The sequence below is a fragment of the Rhamphochromis sp. 'chilingali' genome (assembly GCF_963969265.1).
Source record: "Rhamphochromis sp. 'chilingali' genome assembly, chromosome: 9".
In the NCBI taxonomy this organism is placed as follows: Eukaryota; Metazoa; Chordata; class Actinopteri; order Cichliformes; family Cichlidae; genus Rhamphochromis; species Rhamphochromis sp. 'chilingali'.
In genome coordinates this window covers 10,847,438-10,868,188 of record NC_137936.1, presented here as the reverse complement: position 1 = coordinate 10,868,188, position 20,751 = coordinate 10,847,438, and the positions used below count along the sequence as shown (strand labels likewise).

The following is a 20,751-nucleotide window of genomic DNA, read 5'->3' as shown; positions in this document are numbered from 1 at the left end:
CTGATGTGGAAACGCATGGCTGTTTGACTTGACCTGAGTACTGAGAGCCCACAGTGCCCTAATATCCGGTTCCCTTGATCTACCAAATTCATATTTTTCACATAAAGAGGTTTAATCAGCACCTGTTCAAAAGCTCCCTTGCTTCCGTGTTTGCCTTTCCGCTTTTATCGATACCGTGCGACAGGTTCAGGTCAAGGTGTCGTTAAATACAAAGCGAATTATGGGAAGACTCAGGCGCTGAGAAAAGCTGGTTTCCCCGTGAGGGAGGTCAGATTTTAAATGTTGCCGGTCCAGTTTTGCAAAGCAACCGCGCTCGGTTTGTAAATGAATATGTGAACACGCCTAAATGGGTTTGTGGCAATCACAGAGTCGCTCGTGCTCGTGTCTCCGGGAATGCACCTGTTTGACGTCACGCAGTCGCCGCGCGCACCGCTAGGAGCCGCGACACACAAAAGCTGGCAGACAAACAGAGAGGGAGAGCCTCGAGTAACAGCAGCGGACTTGAACACTTCCTTAAAACCACTCAACCGTTTAAAGTCGAAGCTCCGGGAAAAGAAAAAAAAACTTAAAAAAGAAACTTAGAGTCAGGCTAACGAGGTAAGTCGCATTTTTTTTATAAAGCAACAAAAACTTAATTGCGTTAAAAAGAAGAAGAAGAAGAAGAAGCTTGAGCTCGGTATTTGACAACACCGAGACAACAGTCCTTCCTCGCTTGCAGTGTAGTGGGAGTCAGGAGTCCCCAGCGTTTGCCTTGGCACGACTCTGGCTGGTGTTTAGTCTCACTTGGTGACTACAAACCTCGATTGTTTAGCCGTAAACTGATGGTTAGGGCTGTGTGGTTTCTAGAAAGAGGAATGCTGCTGTCGCAGAAAGCCTCTCTGTGTGTTTTATCTTGTTTTTGTCACTTAGACCGGGAAACTTTAAGCCATGTATCGTTGCTGCAGGTTCGCGTACTGTGGCAAGAGCTTGAATCAGTGAGCTAGGTAATAACCGGGGAAACAAGCTTATAGGTCCTGCGAGTAACTACTACAATTTGGCACAAAAGTTAACCCGTATAATAGTGAAAATCAGGGACAGGGCGTTTTCTCGTTATATCAAATCCACCTGCCGCAGAAGCTAAAGGGACGGTTTAAATGGGGTACACGCGTGATCTTTAGTATAGGCCTAATTCGTGTGTGTAAAAGTGTCATAAACTCCATATTTTCATAGTTATTATTACCACTGTTTATATGCAAGTGCTGTTAATTATTATTTTAAACGTCATAAAACTGAGTTCTGCAGCTATCATAGTGACATAAGCGGTACAGTACTGGGTGAGTGTTTAGTAGATTTCCATTAAATCGCAGGTTTTTGGTGTGGCTGGACAGAGTGCTGACAGTCTCACCGTCACTACAAACAGCAGCCGTCTGCCGAAGCGGTTTAACTTGTACCGAAGCCGGTGTTGTGCCAAAAAGTGATTGTCTGCCAAAAACTGATTGCTCGTATTTAAACTGCTATAAGTAACTTGTTGGGCTATACTATGTGAAACATATGCCAAATGCATCCCTTATGGATGACATAAAGTCATCTTGAGCCACAAACAACATTCGTGTAACAAGGTAGAAGCCGCAATCAGTTTTTGGCAGTGACTTTTATATAATCTTTATTTTTGCAGTTAAAAACAATCTCATTAACATTAAAATGTATTTTGTAAGAGTAAGTTGGCCAAGAGCACAGCAGAAATGTCAGCAAATATTACAATAGTTCTGTAAAAATATTTTAAGTGGGGATAAAGGACCGGATTGGTTATAATGTAAGTACAATAACACAGAGTTGTGAAGATACTTGAAAAACGGATAATTTTTAAATTCTCTATATAACCCCTTTGTAAACCCTGTTCACCGAAGTCTATTTACGAACATACGTAAAGATATTACACATTAAAAAATACACAGAAAGACTGGAAATCAGTTTTTGGCAGACAATCACTTTTTGGCACAACACCGGATTGTATTGTTCAGCTGAGGCTAAAGTCCACCAGCTCGAAATATCAAAGGTCCTCCCTCACGTTAGGCGGCTGTCATTGCTGTTAGTCATCCTGCGGTAATGTAACTTCTTTCTTGTTGCCAGAATCACATGTGGCTTTGACATGACAGCACAACCCAGAGTACATATGATGGCTCACTTTGGTTTGTGGGGATGTGTCTGTGTGAGGATTACCCTTCGTTCCTGCGGCTGTAAAAACTCGGCCTTCTCAGTAGGAAATGGTTAACACAACTTCTTATCTGACCGGCAACACTAAACCCATTATCCCATGTTGAAATATTCCATCCATTGCTTGCAAAAGTCTTGTGTCACTCACTGCAAAACAAGCCTCTTGTGTTGCGGAGGCTGCAGGTAACATTATCTGACTGCATCTGCCTGCAGTTACTGGTTTGTCAATATTGGCTTGTGGCATCATGAGCTGCTTGGAGGACGCGGTTGGGACATCTGCTCAGTGAGGAACAGCACTGATCCCGCCAATTGCACGAAACTCACAAACATTACAGATTCACGTAAGCCTTACAATGTGCAGGGCGTATTCATTGTGTATGAATAACTAAAACATTGTTTAAAGACAGTACCTAAGAGCTGGTTACATTTAAACAGCTTAAACCTTTTAATTACCAACCCAGCTATGTTTGAGAATTAACTAGAGAAATACTAAAGACAAATCATTATTCTTTATTTCTCCAATTTAAATAATATGGCACACTTGGAAAGTGTGTTCTGATTAGTGTGTCCCATCACACTCACATATGATGTGGACCTTTGTAATAGGACACATGCAGTTTTTTTCCCCCCCACACAAGTAAACAATGAAAGAGCAAGAATCGCGGGCATTGGGCTCAAATTTTGCTAATTCATCTGTGGGTGATGATAGTTTGGCTCATTACTTGCCCTTGGCCTTGTCCCTCTTGTCTCTCACACACACATCACAATCCTGCTTGGCTCCCCTTGCTCTGATGCTATTTTGCTCAACTTAACTAAGGTTTTGTAAACTGTGAGAGGGGCAGAAATGGACACCGCTTTTAATGCATGTGGAGAGAGGACTCTCGCACACGTATGCAGACAGGGGCAGGATTCTGTCCTCGCTGTGGTAGCAGGTTTGAAACTGTGCCAAAGAGCTCAGTGTTCCTCTTAAATAACAAAAAGCCCCCCTCCCATTTAACAGTTGCACTAAAATTTCAAGTTCAAGTGTACTGTTCCTCAAGCATTTAATACCAGCTTGTACTGGTTTGATTGACGCAGTTCCCAGATCCAGAATGATCAGAGGCATGGGTGCTTCACTGAAGCGATTTGTGTCTCTGACCTTGCAGCGGTAACATCAGTTCATCTCTCCAAATCTTTCTCACTTTTCTCCCCTGTCCTAATTTAACCATATTGGTGGTGCATGTGTGTCTTATGAGTTCGTGATAGAGGGGAAAGTCGGGCAGAATTTAACATCGCAGTATAACTTCTCTGTTAGTATTACCTGTGTGTGTGAGAGAGAGAGACAGTGTTTGGGAAAGGGGTGTTAGCTATTAACCCAGGTTAGTGAAAGAAAGGAAGGCTTTGATTTTTCTTCAAGCCACACTCTGCTGAAATTCATTAAAGGCCCCTTTGTTCAAGGTTATTAGTATGTGCTTATGCGAGCACACTTGTGTGCTTTCCAGAAGGTAATGCGGTAATAATGCACACCACCGTGCCTCAATGAAAGACTTGCGGATTTAAGTGAGGTATGTGGAATTGATGAAGTTTTCTGTCAAAACTGAGGTTGAGAAAGGAAATCAAGCAATTGATTAGGTTCAGAGGTTTACCTATGTCATGTAATGTTATTACCTCCACCAAGGAAGGTCTTGGTTTTGGTTCTGCCTGTCCCTTTATATTTGTATCAACCACTCACCTTTCCTCAGCTGCAGATTTTGAAACTTTGCGCTACTAGTCCTGCCTAGTTTTTTGGCATACCGTTGTTTTGATGTACCGTGGCATTCATTTGTAACTAGTTGCTAAATTTGTACGTGGACAGTAAGCTGTCAATACTGCCATCATAATGAATGACCAAAAGTCAGCAATCCCTGTCTGACTCTCCTGAAAGTTTACTCAGTTTATCCACAGAAAATGCTGCATGGTTTTCTTTGTGCATGCAGGATGCAGAGCTGGATCTACAATTTGACTTTAAACGTCTGACGGGTTGTAATTTAAACAGAAAATAGGAATTAGTTTTTGCTGAGCAGTTCAAAGTTTCCTGCTCTTAAATCAAATGTGGTGTAGGAGCTAGGAACAGCACTTTTCCATGATCACAGTTTGACTTCCAGTGTGGAGAGGGTTTTTTCTCTTTCTCTTTCAGCCAGCATTAAGTGCCATTTTGTGATTAATAATGGATGTTTACATACACAGCCACACACATATGCACACACCAGGTTATTTGCTCTAGGACTGACTCTGACTATGAAGTTAGCGGCTCATAATAATTTGTGTTTGTTCAGCTCTCACTGGCTCGACCAACTCCATTAGCAAGACTGTTCTGGGTCTGTCCGTAGTCTTATTCATACATGATCTCTGGAAAATGTTAGGAATCGGGTCACGCATTGAGTGTAAATGATAATGAATAAACACAACAGGAGATCGTTCACATCAGCCACATTCTCACGACTGGACATATGCCATTTGGTTTAGGATATTTAATGTCTCGCCTGGCTGCTTAGGACATTAGTGTTCAACCATACAGCTTTGCTGGGTAATGCCTAGAGAAGTTCAGGTCTGCAGTGCATGTGTGCAGATTGCATTCCCATTCAGTCTTGCATCCCCCTCTCTTTTCTCTTTCAGTGCATGTTGTGCATTGAAGTAATAAGGACACAAGAACCAAAGTTTCTCACAGGGCAGATTTTCTTCCATTTCATTTTTTTTTTTTTAACGCTGTGGTCAATTTCCCAATAATTCTAACTGAATATGTTGCATGCAGTATGGGAACATGCCAAATCTACTTCATGTAAGCATCATCTGCCCTGAAATAGAACCAGCAACTAAACCTGACGTCCTCTCACTGTGGTTTTAGTGATATTACCTGTCAGCTGTTTGAGTTATCTTCATTAATGTTGGGATTCTTTTGAGATGCACTGGCTGACTGATCATTTCCATTTCTGTTGCCTGCATCCACACTCTTCACTGGTTTGTATATAGAATCCTGTTAGACTAGTTTTCATTACTCTGGGTCATCTTTTGGCACAAAGGCAGACAAAGTGTCTGCGAGAAACAGCCACATTTTAGTTTAGTTTTTATTTTTAAGTAAGCAAACGCATGACGTATGAAACTCAAAGGCATACTGAATATACTGCAGATGCATTTTCAGCATTTCTTACACATCAATCTTGTATCTCAGCTGTCAGTGGTTGTTAATGATGACTCAACTCTAAATTAGTCTCAGTAAACAGTGACAGTGAGCAGGCCTGCACAGTGCAGAACCATGAAACCAAAGCAGCACGAAGGAAACTGAAGAATGAAATAATTTTCGGTCAAAGGTCAAGGTCAAGGTCACGGGTTATCTCCCATCCTTCCCAGTCTCGTTAACATGATGTAAATCTGGAATGTATTGAGGAAGTTTCTTAACATATGCCTAAAATCTCGTTGTTTTCCGTGATGAACTGATTAGAACCTGGAGGTCAGAGGTCATTGTCATCGTGATCTCACAGGAGATGTGGTCTTCTTCTTTTTTCTTTTTCTTTTCTGAGCTCAAACTCAAGAAATCATGATCGAAATATTGCGCTGTACATAGGATACTGTGCTGCTGGGTTAAAATGTTATTCTTCAGTTCACTTCTTCTCCTTTAACTGTTGTCTACTCCCACGTCTAAGATATGTCCTCACAGATTTGTTTTCTTGGCTGAGCATAAAAGCACTTAAAACAAATTGTTCCAGATCCCTGTTTTCTGTATAAGTCTGTGCAGATGTAGATGTCAGCTGCAAATTGACTTGTTGGCAGCGTCGTACAACCAAGAGCCAGTAATTCTAGTTCTCCACCTGTGCTTTTCCGCCTGTGACATGTTCAAACATCTTCTGTGGAAATAAAAAAAGCCCTCAGTATGTAAGCAGAGAATACTGGTGTATTTAAATCTGCGCAGATCTTTTGTTTTGTGGACATTGTGATGTGTCAGTGGCGATAAGGTGATGTAATGTCAGCATTAACAATGGTTACATTCCATTTAAGTGATGTACTTCAGGGTCTTTACCATAGCCATGCCGGCTTACAGGGTTATTTTTGGATCGCTTCAGCTGAGTCATGTTTATTTATGTTAGTTACACCTAACCCATTTGAAATTCAAAAGTACCGTAAGTGTGGAAAGTCTTCTAAAGTAAAACATAAAAACTTACACAGCTGTTTTGGGATCATCCCATTCCCATACTGTATATATGTATATATAAAATATGGGCATAAAGTGCACTCAAAGTATCTCGAGAGTTCCAATTTTCTAGCATTTGCACAGAGACTTTAAAATTAAACTGTGTCTGTGGCAACAATTAAAATGGTCTTTAAATTAACATCTCAAGAGAATTTTTATCGACTACCAAATGAAGTGCCTTTGGCTTCTTGCAGTCAGTGATTGTCTGAAGTTTACAACCTTTAGATATCAACAGACCCTTATTGATGCTAGAGGCTCTAATTGCCTTTTATTCGTCCAGCATGCTCATGCTTTGTCCGAGGGGTTGGAGCCAACTGGGCTAAGATCAGGTCACTAACTTGACTAAATTAAACTCTCTTCCCATTTAAAAAATGAGTTGGCTGGCTTTTCGAGCCTGCTAAAATATTCTAATATTGAGAGACAGTTTATATTAGTCTACAAGTTCTAAACTGCTAACCTTATGTGGACAACATCACATGCTGTTTGTTTTTTGTTTGTTTGTTTTTTTAAACAAACAAATCTTCCTTGTAATTATGTAGCAAGAGGGAACAAGGATTTAAAGCAATGCCAGTAATATCTTAGACCATATTTCTGATTCTTGTATGTTGTCCAACTTTTGTTTATTTCTCAAATTACCCGTCTTTGTTCCGACCTGCACAATTAAAGGTTACTCCCCAGCCTGCTAGACCGGCTTGATCATTTCTTCGCCATCTCCACAAATTCACTTCATGCCAAACATTTGACTTGTCCGTGGTGCGTCGCTGAGCATGAACTAAATGATGGCCTAGCTTTTGTAGGCAGTCACGCACGTCCCTCTCCAGGACTATGTCACGTTAACTCAGTGCACAAAAATAGAATATTTGTTTTATGTCATTTCAAGTAAGGGCTATTGTGCCACTGGTTTTCTTGTACTGTTTAATACCGAAATGTGTGTTTTTTGCTGTTGTGCGTATTACAGGGTTTGCTGTTTCTGTATTTGTTCCTATTAAACACTGACTTTGACATGAATCACCGTGTGTGATTATTGGAAGAGAAATCCTTCCCAATTCCCAAGCCAAGTGGCAGCTAAAGCCCTAGTTACCAGCATCTTTTTGTTCTCTTGTTTTCCTCATACTGGTGATCCTTCTAATTAGTTCTGAAGAGCATTTTGAAGTTAAGAGAGACAGTACAGGTATGCAGCCCAGCCTTACATCTTCTGGCTCTCCAAAAGTACTAAAGACTTATTTAAGAGTAACTTTGTATCTCTTCAAAGACGCACACTGACAGATGTATGTACAGTATCTGTTTCACTGGAGTTTGATTCTATTGTATGAGTCAGTCTAGTGAGGGCGACTCTGGTTTCCCCCTCATGTCCAGTGGCATGTCTGTCAGTGTGTTGTCTGTTTTGTTTTCTTTCTTCCTCTTTCTCTCTCTTGCTCTTTTCCCCTACCCACCCCTTCCCCAGTTGCATATGCTCACTTTTTCCACTTTCTCTGGGGAAACAAGGCCTTCTTTTGCACATAATGTCTGTGCATGTGTACATTGGAAAAAGTGTGTGTAAAGTCCTGATAAAACTGGAAAAGTATATATTCCCAGTAAGTGTTTATGTGTTTTTCTTCCTATTCCTGTATGCCTGCCTGTGTGAGTACATGTATAGGAACTTTCAAATGCTCTCCTCTTGTTTAAGAGCAGTCTTGACCGCAGTCAGAAACAGTCATTTGTTTAGCAATCTTCAGTTCATCGTCTGCCCGATGGTATTATTTCATAACTATATAAACATTTAAGGTGCCCGAGGCTGTGAAAGGGGCATATATGTGCTGGTTACTGAATAATTTCTGTCTGTTGAAGAAGTTGGCAATGAAAGAGCACATTGGAGACGATTTCTGAGACATCACAGTTAGTTATTCATTTCCTCACCCAGACTGTTTGTTTTGGATTTCAAGCCTTGACCTCCAAATCACAAGGCCTGTCTGTGTAGGACATCACTGCCTCCCAGACACTACACATCCCTTTATTATAGTTAAAAAAAACTCTCCTGCTTTCTCTCTCTGAAATTCTGAGTGTCACCCCAGCGAGCACAAGATGTGATCTTACTTCCAGCCTGAGCTCAAAATAGCATCTAGTCTACCTTTTAGCAGGCTGAGCAGCATGCTTATACATACATTAAAAACACATACCAGGTTCTTCAATTGGCACCTCAGAGCATGTTTCATTCAGCAAAGTGAAAGGAACGTGAACACGAACAAACCTTGTCTTCTTATGAGTGACCGATAATGTAGACGCACAAAGGCGGCATGTCATTTCTGTGAATCTCATGTACAGAAAATGAAGTGAGGAATTACTCTTCCACTATGACACAACATCCGAAGAATGGTTTAGCACAAGAAATGGAGTTTTAATAAGTAGATGACTTGTCTTGTTACAACAACAGTTTTAGGAACTTAGGAAATGTAAAATTTAGATGGAAGCATTCATTTTATTAGACTACACTAGATAGAAGTATTAGACAGAAGAGATGAGATTACTGAAAAAGGAGACATGCATTTGTTTGAACATTTTGCTATGCCACTCACCTACAGGCCCCAGAATTTCAGCCAGTAGCGCTAACATGCTGGATAAACACAAGCCCCCCCAATAAAACATTAAAAGCGCTCCAGATTTGTCCGCTCACAAATAGCAGGGCTGTTGTTGGTGTTGACAGTTATGGAGCCTTTTAAAGAATGGTCAGAGCAACAGATGGTAACATCTGCTGAAAAGAATTCACAAAAGGGTTGAAATTATATATTTGTTTTGAAAAATGTTCTCTCGCTGTCTGCCTCTCTAGAGTACAGTTTAGGATTGACATTCTGTTCCTTCTTCCCTCGTTACTGGCAGGTAGTTTCCAAACTTATGTGTGAAGTAGAAAACCACTACTTCCTCTGCAGGATGCTGCTAGCCGCTGTTACCCTCTTCCTTCTTGTTTTACGCACAGAACTTGAGCAATGTGTGAGTGTGTGTGAGAGCAAGATACAAAGATCTCTCTCTAGAAAGTCTAGACAGAGTCTTTTTTTTTCGCCCCCAGGAGCCTTTGGTGAGTGGTCACCATGCCACCCTTCCTGCGTATCACCCTCAGTAATTACGATGTGGGCGCGCTGTCTCCTCTTTCTGATGCTCCCATCTGTGCCATCAGGATAAAAGAGTCTATCGACACAGGTATGTACAGTTGTGCTTGTGCAAGAAGTGCAACAGTTGACAAAGAGACCTTACAACATCAGTTTGACTGTCACTATCTACTGCCCTCAAAAGTCCACAAGGAAACTGATTCTCAACAAACATCTTTGAGCTATAACCACTCCTTAATGCAGCGATGATGATGATGATGATGATGATGTCATTGTTCTTTTACAGAGAGAGGGAAGACCCTGGTTCAGAGGAAGCCCACCATGTACCCCCCCTGGAAGTCCAATTTTGATGCTCATATCAAGGAGGGGCGTGTCCTAGAAGTTGTTCTTATGCAGAGTAATGAGGAGCCATTGGCCAAGGCCACAATGGGCGTGTCTGTGCTGGCAGAGCGCTGCAAATCCAAGTCTAGAGGCAGCGGACGTGCTGAGTTCTGGGTGGACCTGCAGCCTTCTGGGAAGATTCAGATGGCTGTGCAGTTTTTTTTGGAGGATGGTGATGCAGGTAATGTGATTCAAGTTTAGTTTACAATCACTAGTTTTCTATTCTTCTTAGGGGAGAGAAAACATGCAAGGTCTTTTGATCATTATCAGTGGATTTGTGGAAACATAAACATGTGACCAAACAGGTGTCACCTTCAGATTCAGATAGTGATATTGGTGCATGGAAACATGTGACATCGCCTTTACGCCAGTTGAGTCCAGCCCATTTCAGGCATGATTATAAAGCACATAGAGTTCTACATGCTGTTGTCTAATGTGAAATGGCTGGAAATGGATCCAACTTGATCAAAGTGTCTGTTACTTGAAGTAGGTTTACATTTAAAAAATATATATTACAGGTTGTAGAAAACAGTTTTTAATTCAAAATATTTTTATTGAGTATTTCTGGATATAGTTTACAAAGGAAAAAAAGAAGACGGAAAACACAAACTGTTTAAAATGAATGAATACAAAACAGAACTTCTCATGTTGGAACATTGTTTTCCTCTCCTATTATTTACCAAACAAGCAGAAACCCAGAAGAAAAACAAAAAGAGAGAAAACAAAAACAAGAAAATCCCCCAACAAAATAAAAGCCACAACCCGGGAGGGATTATGATATTAACTAACCCTTTCCATAAGAACCACACAGAAGTTAGCTACGATATCGCTGAGCTTCACGTTCCCGTTAACACAGACAAACATCAGATCAGATCAGCAAATCCGTTACTCAGCTGGAACATCCTTAAGTTGAAGTTTAGAGAAGTTTTCCAGAAAGACACCCCAAATTTTATCATATGTGCCCTTTTGGTTCTGGATGGAGCAGTGGATCTTTTCCAGACTGAGACATGACATGAGATCAGCAAGCCACTGAACATGGGAGGGCGGGGCAGCAGCCTTCCACCTCATCAAAATGGCACTCCTAGCCAGGAGGGAACCAAAAGACAGCACCCTACGCTTTGCTCTGGGAATATACTTATCATCCTCTCCCGCTGTACCAAAGAGAGCAAGTAGGGGGTTGAGAGCTAGTTTCAGGCCGGTAGCCTTGTTCAAAGTGCAGGAAACCTCCTCCCAAAGATTTTGCTAGGCCAGGGCAGGTCCAAAACATGTGGAATTGTAACAGGGAACGACGGGTGCAGAGTGATGTAGAGTTTACCAGAGAAAGGACTGAGTCCCAGACGTCATGTGACATAGATATGTTTAACTGCTTCTCCCATGTGGACTTGAGGCCCACAACGGGAGCTGGTGTTACACTGCACAGACATTACAGCTTTGCCTGATAGTTGCAAATTAAGGAGCTTGTCCAGTAAGTTAGCAGCTGAAGCTTCTGGAAAATTGAAGAGGTGGGATTGCAAAAAATGTCTCAGTTGTAAGTATCTAAAAAAAGTGCGTTTTGGGAAGACTGTATTTTTTTGACAGCTGGTCAAATGATGCTAGTTTATTGTGTATAAAGAGATCTTTAAAGCAAATAATACCTGCTCTAAACCAAACCTGGAACAAGTTGTCCAAAGTTGGGGGGAGGAATAGGTGGTTTGAAAGGATGGGGCTTTGAAGTGAAAAATTATTATTAATATTAATATTATTATTGCCGAATTATCTGATTAGATCCAAAGTTGTCAATGAATAAAGGAAGAGAAGAACCCAGGAAGGAGGCAAGACAAATACCATGAGTTGAGTCTGATTCCAGTGCCAGCCAGCTGGTGGGGCCCACACCCTCCCCAGACTGTAACCAGTAGGTCAGAGATCGAATATTGGCAGCCCAATAGTAAAAGCGGAAGTTGGGGAGTGCCACCTTCAATCTTAGGTTTCTGTAAATGCACCTTAGCTACTCGACGTCATTTACCCTTCCAAATATAAGAGGAGATTATAGAATCTAGAGTTGTAAGGAAAGACTTGGAAAGACGCGCGAGTAGTGACAATATATGAAAAGAGTTTTCCCTGACCGGGAATCGAACCCGGGCCGCGGCGGTGAGAGCGCCGAATCCTAACCACTAGACCACCAGGGAGATGTGTGCTCAGTGAAAGTTGAGATCTTTTCCGGCAACAGTCACCCACGTCCCTCACCACCATTTTCCCATCTGTCTACTCTGTTTGCTATACATCACCCTCTACTGGTAGAAAGGCTTCATTTTTCCTTATTTTTCTACAACCAGCCACAGATTACATGTGTTTATGAGGTTTGTGGAGCAGCCACGCTTCTAAAGTGCCTTGAAATAATCTGTCTGCCTCAGGCTGTTGATGATTAATCTGCATGCTGGTTTCACACCTCACACTGGTCTGGTCAGCTGACTAGGTGTGCCATGAAACCATTGCAGAATAAAACTAATCCTCTGGTGTCATTACAAATTTAGCCTGTGGCTTGGGCTGCAGTTCAACTATTTCTGACAAGGACTGTAAATGTTTGTTTTTCTTAATACACCGCACTAGTGAGTTTACTAAGAACTGGGGTAAACAAACACCTACACTGTATTAATTGTTTTTGTTGATGTCTGTGGCCTAAATTAAAATGAAAAAACACTGCAGCATTGTCAGTCTGTGAAGCCCATTAAAGTACATTCTTAATAATAATAATAATATTAATAATAGCAGAGCATTAGCTGGCTTCATGCTGCATTTAGGGTACCAAGTTGGTCCGGATGGCAAGGCCAGCCCGCATAGTCACTGTTAACACAACAAACATTTCGTGGTATTTCCAAACTGCGTTCTGTGTAATGAGAGTTTCAGTGTGGGAGTGGCACAGTCTGGGTTTGCTGTTACTGGGTCATGAAAACTCCATACTCTGCATCTTGTCTCCTTCCAACACCCTCTGTAAGTTTCCTGAAAAGCAGCCCGGAGTATTTTTAGGCACGTGTGAACAGTCATCAGCAGTATCTGCCCCCTCTGTCATTCTCTTTTCCTCTCACTCGCTCCCACTTTCTTGGCTCAACTTACCAAAGTGCTGTCCAAACAAACATCTGTCAGTAGACTGGCAGATAAGAAAAAAGTTTGTCCCTCACCTCATCACTCTTCCCACTTTCCCCCCGTCTGTTCTGTTGTCTTTAAGGCGGCTTCTTTTTTTGAATTGTCCCAAAATGCCACCTCCCATCCACCCACATACCCCCCTTGTCTCTTCCATAGTTTCTGTTATGTCTTTGTTTACCACTCTCACGCCTCTTTCGCTGTCTTCTCTGATTGACTTTTGACCCCCACCCATTTGATTTGCATCAGTTAGAGCAGCTAATCCAGGGAGGCATTTTGCAGTGTTTAGCCTCCATTCAGCAGTGGCAGTAGCTCATGTCTCCCCTTTCCTTAGCTCATAAGGTATTCTTAACAAATAGTTTTCTGTTACAGTTGACAGTGATAAAATACACAGCGGCAACATTCAAGGTTTATCAGCCAAACTGTTTGAATTTAGGTAACGTTTGACAGAAATTATGTTTCTAAAATTTAATGGACATGCAATTATTTGATTGTTAACTCTATCTCTCCCCACAGTGGCTGCTAGGCCGACCCTGAAGGCTCCTACTGAAGACGGGTTGATGACCCTGAACAGGAGGAGGGGCGCAGTCAAGCAGCCCAAGATTCTTGTCATCAAGAACCATGAGTTCACGTCCACCTTCTTCCACCAGCCCACCTTCTGCTCTGTCTGTAGAGACTTTCTCTGGTGAGATGCAAAAGTCCCTCTTTGTTAGATGGCAGCTGCCACTATTATTATTAAATCTTAGTTTTTCACTGGTGTATTTTTTTTTTAAATCTCAGTAGAGTCTCAGAGTGAGGCTATGAATGTTTTTCCTTCCACTTTGTTTGAACGTGACTAATCCAGAGGCAGCTAGTTTGCCTGTCTGTTTGCTTGCTTTTCTGCTTTGCTTTGTGTGTGTGTGCGTGCATGCGTGTTTTATTTCACTGGTACAAGTAGTCCATACTTTCAAATGTCTTTCTTAAAAGATTGGTTATTTTGTTTTGCTTAATGGAGCAGTTTAAGGGAATTAAGGGGGGAAAAACCTGTAAGAGTGCTATTGTGAGAATGAGTCACCTCCTAGGGAAATCCCACAAGGCTGTTATATCAGTGTCAGCAGCACTAATCTGTGAACCAAACTCCTCCTTGTACTCAAACTTCAGTATTATCTATATCTTGTAAAACAGGGAGGAGGAAGTCTGAAGTTTATTGAGTCTGTTGTCTGACGCTGGTATTTTTACACCCATAGTTTCAATCTTATGACCTAAGATGGGAGGAGAATCTAGTTATCTCCACACGATCTAAAGTATATCACTATCATCAGCAGTCCTACAATTAAAATCATCCCGTGTATATTACTCTTTTACAGTATTAGCAGAGAATATTATAATATATTCTCTAAATTGGATATAGCTCAGCCATTTACCTTCTCCCTTTTTCCCCATGCAGGGGGCTCAACAAGCAAGGATACAAATGCAAACGTGAGTGTTTCTTTGACTGTTACCAATTCATGTGCTGTCAGACTTACACATAAACACCTTTCACCTCCAGGAAAAGGGGAACCATCAAAGTTGCAAGTGAATGGACTGCTAATATTTCAGTCTCACAGTTAACACAATATTTATCGATTTATTTATTTCACACAGAATGCAATGCAGCAATCCACAGGAAGTGCAGCGACAAAATCATTGGCAAGTGCACTAGAACAGCGACCAACAGTCGTGAGACTATGGTGAGCGAAGTTGTGTATGGACGAGTACAGTCACTCTGCTGGTTTCTTTTTATCATGGAATTGAGGATTGATTTTGTATTTTATCTTGTAGTAATATATCAGTGATACACTATTATGTCAACTAAACAGTCATTTTAACACTGTACTTTTTTTTGTTTGTCTTTACACGACCACATATCTTTGACTCAAATGAATACTGAGCCAAACACATCCACCCAAACCTACAAACATCATCAGTATTGGATTCAGTGTTCAAATCAGTTGAAACGTGTGATTGCTTATTGTCTGTAGAAGTTCTGTGTGACTTTAGCTTAGACAGGCGAAACATATAATCTTGCGTGTTTTAATCATCAGGTACCAGCATTCTCTGGGTTTAATGCTCTTCTATGTGTCTGTAGTTCCAGAAAGAACGTTTCAATATTGACATGCCACATCGCTTTAAAACTTACAACTACAAGAGCCCCACCTTCTGTGACCACTGTGGAAGTCTACTGTGGGGTCTGTACAAGCAGGGCCTTAAATGTGAAGGTAAGTCTGGTGTGTTGAGTTTCTTTGTTTGTTTTGTTGTTGTTTTTTATTTTCGTTTTTATTAATATATTTTCTCTCTGAATCTTTTCCTTTGCTTGGGCCGTTCCATTGTTGACTCCACTGACCAGACTGTGGCATGAACGTACATAGTGGCTGCACAAGCAAAGTGGGCAATCTTTGTGGAATCAACCAGAAACTACTAGCAGAGGCTTTGTCTCAAGTCTCCCAGGTTTGCACAGTCATTGGGTGAACATTGTATTAAAAAGCTAAGAAAAACTAATTAAAAATATGAAAGAATCTGTTGCCAAACTTCTTTTTTTCTCCATAGAAATCTGTGAAGAAATCTGATGACTCCCCTGCACCAGATATTGGAATCTACCAAGATGTCAGAAATGCAACAGTGGACCCTAGTGGTGAGAAGCTTTCATTGTAGCACTGACTGTAATACAAAGTTTTTCTAAAATGGTGTATCAGCTTTAGGGGACCTATTACTAGACCTGAGTGATGCTTTGTCTGCGGCATGCAGTTTTACCTCCTCTGATTTTAAGGCCAGATGCTGTTTAAGCAAACTTTTGCAAACAGAAAGTTTGAACAGCAGGTGGGAGAAGCTGCTGTGTCTGAGATGGCCATATTAACAATACACCCTCTAAATAACATAATTAAGAAACAAGAGTAAGAAAACACGGTGTAAAGCAAATCTGAAACTGTAGGTTTTGGATCAAAGCAATTGCTTGCAAATATAATAATGTCATTATCTGAATGCTGGGCATATTTAAAAATGCAGTGTTGAAACAGTCATTCCCAACATCATTCTTTCCTTATTAATTATGTCTTTATTATCAACCTTAAAATGACCTTTTTGCTGTTTCAGTTTGCGTGCATGTTTGTTTACAGGTTTGCATACTCATTTACTTAAAGTTTGCAAATTTTACAGCAGGTGGCAATGGGAAGGGCCCTAGCCCTAGCCCCGCCCCAGCCCCAACTACAGTTTCCCAGGCACGCCTCTCCCTCAACCAGCTAATATTCCACAAGGTTCTGGGAAAAGGCAGCTTTGGCAAGGTATGCTCCATGTTGCTGTCTTTAAATCTTTAAGTCTTTATCATGGACTGTAAGGCACCATAATGTTACTCAGACTTGCATGTGAAAAGAATGTTTGCTTAAGAAAATAAACTCAAAGTAGTCCTTCAATTGTCCACATGGGAATTTTTGCTGATGCTAACCATGAACTATTATGTTGGTAATGGGAGTAAAATATTTTGAAAAAACTGTATACAAAGTAAAAATTCACATGTTTTAGAAGACAAAACCATTAAAAGTAACATTACTAAGGAAAAGTGAAGATGTTTAAATTCAGATGAAGGGAACCTCTGAAAGGAAGAAACCTCTGAAGGGAAAAAAATCTCATGTGCTAATTTTTTTTTTTGTTAATTTAAGTCTATAACTAAAGCACATTTTGATTTACATGGCAGATGTAGTTTACCCCACTTTTGATCTTTAGTCTAGCTTATAAGATCTGTACAACCCCCCGCTGCTTCTGAAATGACTTCCTTCACTCTGCAATGGGAGCATTTGACTGCTTTCAAGCGCAATAACAAGTTGTTCATCTGTCACCACAGATGCCAGACATCATTTAACACACAGAATGATTTACAAGAAAAGGAGAAGGCAAATTTATTTATATCCAGTCCCAGTGTGGGCATTGTGGGCTCTGCATTGAAGTGAAACATCTACACAGAAATGCAAAAACATAGCTCAGTTTGTTTTGTTATACTCTAGTTATGAAGCAGGTGTGATTAACCTGATGATGTTACTGACAGTAATGTGGTTCTGACACCCCAGGTGTTGCTTGCAGAGCTGAAGGGACAGAGCCTGTACTTTGCTGTGAAGGTCCTGAAGAAGGACGTCGTTCTCATGGATGATGATGTGGAGTGCACCATGGTGGAGAAAAGAGTCCTTTCCCTCGCCTGGAACAACCCTTTTCTCACTCATCTCTATGCCACATTCCAGTCAAAAGTAAGTGCACACATGCTAAACACCTCTGCTAGTAAAGTTCATAAAACATGTTCTCTGATGGGGAGTCGTCTAGGCTGCAGCAATAAGAGTCACAGTTCCAAGCTGTCATTAAAGGCTGCATCCTCAACAATTCAATTCTTTCAGTTTGTTTTAAAATAAACACTGTTTTAACAGCGTTTCAGTTCAAAGGAACACACAGCAGTGGTAAAATATTGAATTTATCTGCACAACAGCTACGGGCATAGAAAACAACACCTGTAATGCCTGTAAGTCATTATCTATATTAAATTTAGTGCCATGCAATAGTAGTAAGTAAGTAATAACTGATGAGAGCCAGTCAGGCAGCGAGCCTTGGCATCGATATAATTATTTTAAAAAGTTACTTTTTCTGCCTTTCAAGACTTAATGACCCTGTGTTAATATAAAACTCTTTTAAGGTTTTTGGAACTTCTTAATTGTCAGATTAGTGTGGACTCTCTGCGTACCGAGAAAATGGATTAGTGTGAGCAACTTACCCCGCTCTCCATATCCCCTTTACGTCTGCTGGTTAACTTACAATAATGTATTATTTGCACAGGAGCACCTCTTCTTTGTAATGGAGTACTTGAATGGAGGTGACTTGATGTTTCACATCCAAGACAAGGGACGATTTGATCTCAACAGAGCTACGTGAGTACATGGGGATAGAGTGTTTTAAAAAAGGAAGAAAAGAAAAAAAGCTACAAGTGTTGTATGAGTTATCATTTTCAGCGTCATTGGGTCTTAAATCGTACTAAAACTGTTATTTCCTCAACTTTTAGATTCTATGCTGCTGAGATTATAGTGGGACTGCAATTCCTCCACTCAAAGGGAATTATCTACAGGTAAAATCCCACAGGCTCTCTGTACTACTTCCTGCATTCTCTGCATTCAGTCTGCTACTGCAGCAGAGTAAACTGAAATTTCGTTTTAGATTACATGGCTTCAAACTGAATTTACTGTGACAGTCCTACATTGTTTAAATATCATCCTATATCTGTTTACAGAGACCTGAAGCTGGACAATGTGATGCTGGACAAGGACGGACACATAAAGATAGCAGACTTTGGCATGTGCAAAGAGAATGTCTTTGGAGATGTCAAAGCGAGCACATTCTGTGGGACACCAGATTATATCGCACCGGAGGTTGGTTTGCCCGGCTAAGGGTTCAATACCTTACTTTTCCATCAAAATCTTTCACCTTTTTATAAAAGCCACAATCTGTATGTCATTCAGGTGGCAACCTGAATCGTTTGTTTGCAGTCTCTTTGTAATACTATGTAACAAGAACAGAACACTCCAGACATCACATTTCCTCATTCTTCTTCTATGCTTCTGATCAATTTGTCTCTTATCTCAGATCCTGTGTGGACAGAAGTACACATTCTCAGTGGACTGGTGGTCTTTTGGTGTCCTGGTGTATGAGATGCTAATTGGTCAGTCGCCTTTCCAAGGTGACGATGAGGACGAGCTCTTTGAATCCATCAGGTCGGACATTCCTCACTACCCTCGGTGGATCTCCAAGGAGTCCAAGAGCCTGCTTGACCTGGTAAAAATATAAATGAATAAATTATTAGGCAAACATGCGTATTGTGGAATTATAGTTACATAATGAGATCTATTGTGTTCTGTTATTATTTCAGTTGTTTGAGCGAGATCCCACTCGCAGATTGGGTGTTGTGGGGGACATCCGAGGACACCCATTCTTCAAAAACATTAACTGGACAGCACTGGAGAGGAGACAAGTGGAGCCTCCTTTCAAGCCTAAAGTGGTATGGGCCTAAAATTTTGGTTTTAATTAACATTAGTTCACAGCTATTAATTAGAGCTGTCATTAAATATAATTGCTTGCCTCTAGGATATCAGATACCTCATCTTATTTTTTCTTTTTTACTTTAACCTGACTAAATGCCTAACCTCCCACCAACAGAAATCCCCCAGTGACCACAGCAACTTTGATCGTGAGTTCCTGAATGAGAAGCCGCGTCTCTCCCATGCTGATAAAAACCTCATTGATTCTATGGACCAGGCAGCTTTCGCTGGCTTTTCCTTCATCAACCCCAAACTGGAACCCATAATAACCAAATAAGAAAGTAAAAATGGCATCCTCAGATGGCTCATCACTTCCAGCAGGCTTCTTACCCAATTCCCTTTGTCTTCGTGTGGTGGAGGGCCTGAGCTTGACAATGAAGTTTTCTTTTGTTTTGTTTTTTCAGTTCCCCAAAAGAGGAAAAGATCAAATAAAACCAAGATGTTGTTGGAAGCTAAGTGTAATAATATCTCAGCTATCAAACTTGTACAGGTGTATAAAATAGTGTCTGGAAATTAAGGGAGTTTCATCAGAAACCAGTGTTACCATTATCAGTCTGGGGACAGGTGTGTATAGTAGAATATATTCAATCTTTGGGCACTTTTCTTTCCCTTTTCCACATGATCACACTTTGAATCTGTAAGTATCATTTAGTGTACTGTATCATAAATTTTTATTCACAGACAGAAATGCAGCATCTTTGTTTAGTCATAGAAATTAATACACCTAGCATTGCTTAGTCAAGCCGTGTTTGTGTTTGTGTGAAAGACAGAGTGTGTGTGGTGCATGCATAAGAGCCTGTGGGTGCGTGCAGGTATTTTTGTATGTAAATGGTGCCTCTGTAGCCAGTAACATTAACTGTTGGTGTACGAATTCTCAGCTGGTCCAGGTAAAGGTGCCGTGAATTTAAGTCTAGCTGAAATAAAGTTGTTTTTTGTTTTGTTTTGTTTTGTTTTTAAATGCTAGAATTGACATTTTCCCTCATAGACTGCACTCTTGTTTAGAAACTAGACATGCATTACCCACAGTGTCACATTCACTTTAAAAAAATGCCCATGATACCCACTTTTCTTGTGTTATTTATCCAACACTGGTGTTAAAATTCATTCTTTACCTCAGACTCAAGCACAGTGCAAACACTTGTTCCACACATAGCATTATGTTTTTCTTTGGGCTTGCAAAAGATTTCATGAAAGACTTGCAGCAGCCGTTTGGCACCATGCCTGTATGTGCTGAAGGATGTGCTTTTAGGGGGGGGGGGGGTGTCACTGTAAGGACAGATCTTTAATATGTCTTATATTACTTGAATGCAGGAATTTTAACATGGAAATAATATTGCTGTATATGGAAGATTAAAATGTATGTTACTATGAGCTTTCTGTAAGTTATGGGTGGACTTATTTTTTACTCTCATCTTTTACATTTGATTCTGAATAAATATACTGTAAACCCCTGAGAAGTCATGCCCTTTCTTCTGCTTTAAATCAATTTTGCATCCCAGTTATTATTGATACAGGTTAAGAAAACGTTTACTTGGTTCACGTGCACCTCTGTACTACTGGCATTATGTTAGGAAAAGACCTGTGGTAATTTACCGCCACCTAGCGATCAGGTGTTTTTATTGCAGCTTAACGTGCCTTAGAAGGGTGAAAAAAAAAAAAGGCGAGGAAACGTTCATGCAGCGCGCTCGCCTTTTTA

General features: G+C 40.7%; 1 protein-coding gene across 2 annotated transcripts; it reads left to right on the top strand.

The window, feature by feature from the left end:
• The first annotated feature begins 438 nt into the window (after nucleotides 1-438).
• prkcdb (protein kinase C, delta b) lies at nucleotides 439-20,504 on the top strand. Of its 2 annotated transcripts, XM_080891361.1 has the most exons (17): nucleotides 439-597; nucleotides 9,438-9,568; nucleotides 9,764-10,039; nucleotides 13,492-13,660; nucleotides 14,402-14,433; nucleotides 14,599-14,684; nucleotides 15,083-15,212; nucleotides 15,341-15,441; nucleotides 15,541-15,625; nucleotides 16,147-16,271; nucleotides 17,052-17,225; nucleotides 17,803-17,894; nucleotides 18,026-18,088; nucleotides 18,251-18,389; nucleotides 18,604-18,792; nucleotides 18,887-19,015; nucleotides 19,174-20,504. In XM_080891361.1, the coding sequence occupies exons 2-17, from the start codon at nucleotides 9,460-9,462 to the stop codon at nucleotides 19,330-19,332; spliced, it is 2,058 nt and encodes a 685-aa protein (XP_080747487.1). In that variant the 5' UTR covers nucleotides 439-597; nucleotides 9,438-9,459; the 3' UTR covers nucleotides 19,333-20,504. The 2 variants fall into 2 exon arrangements, with proteins under 2 accessions (XP_080747487.1, XP_080747488.1); XM_080891362.1 differs by lacking the exons at nucleotides 439-597; nucleotides 9,438-9,568; nucleotides 9,764-10,039 and adding an exon at nucleotides 13,276-13,411.
• Nucleotides 20,505-20,751: the final 247 nt, after the last annotated feature.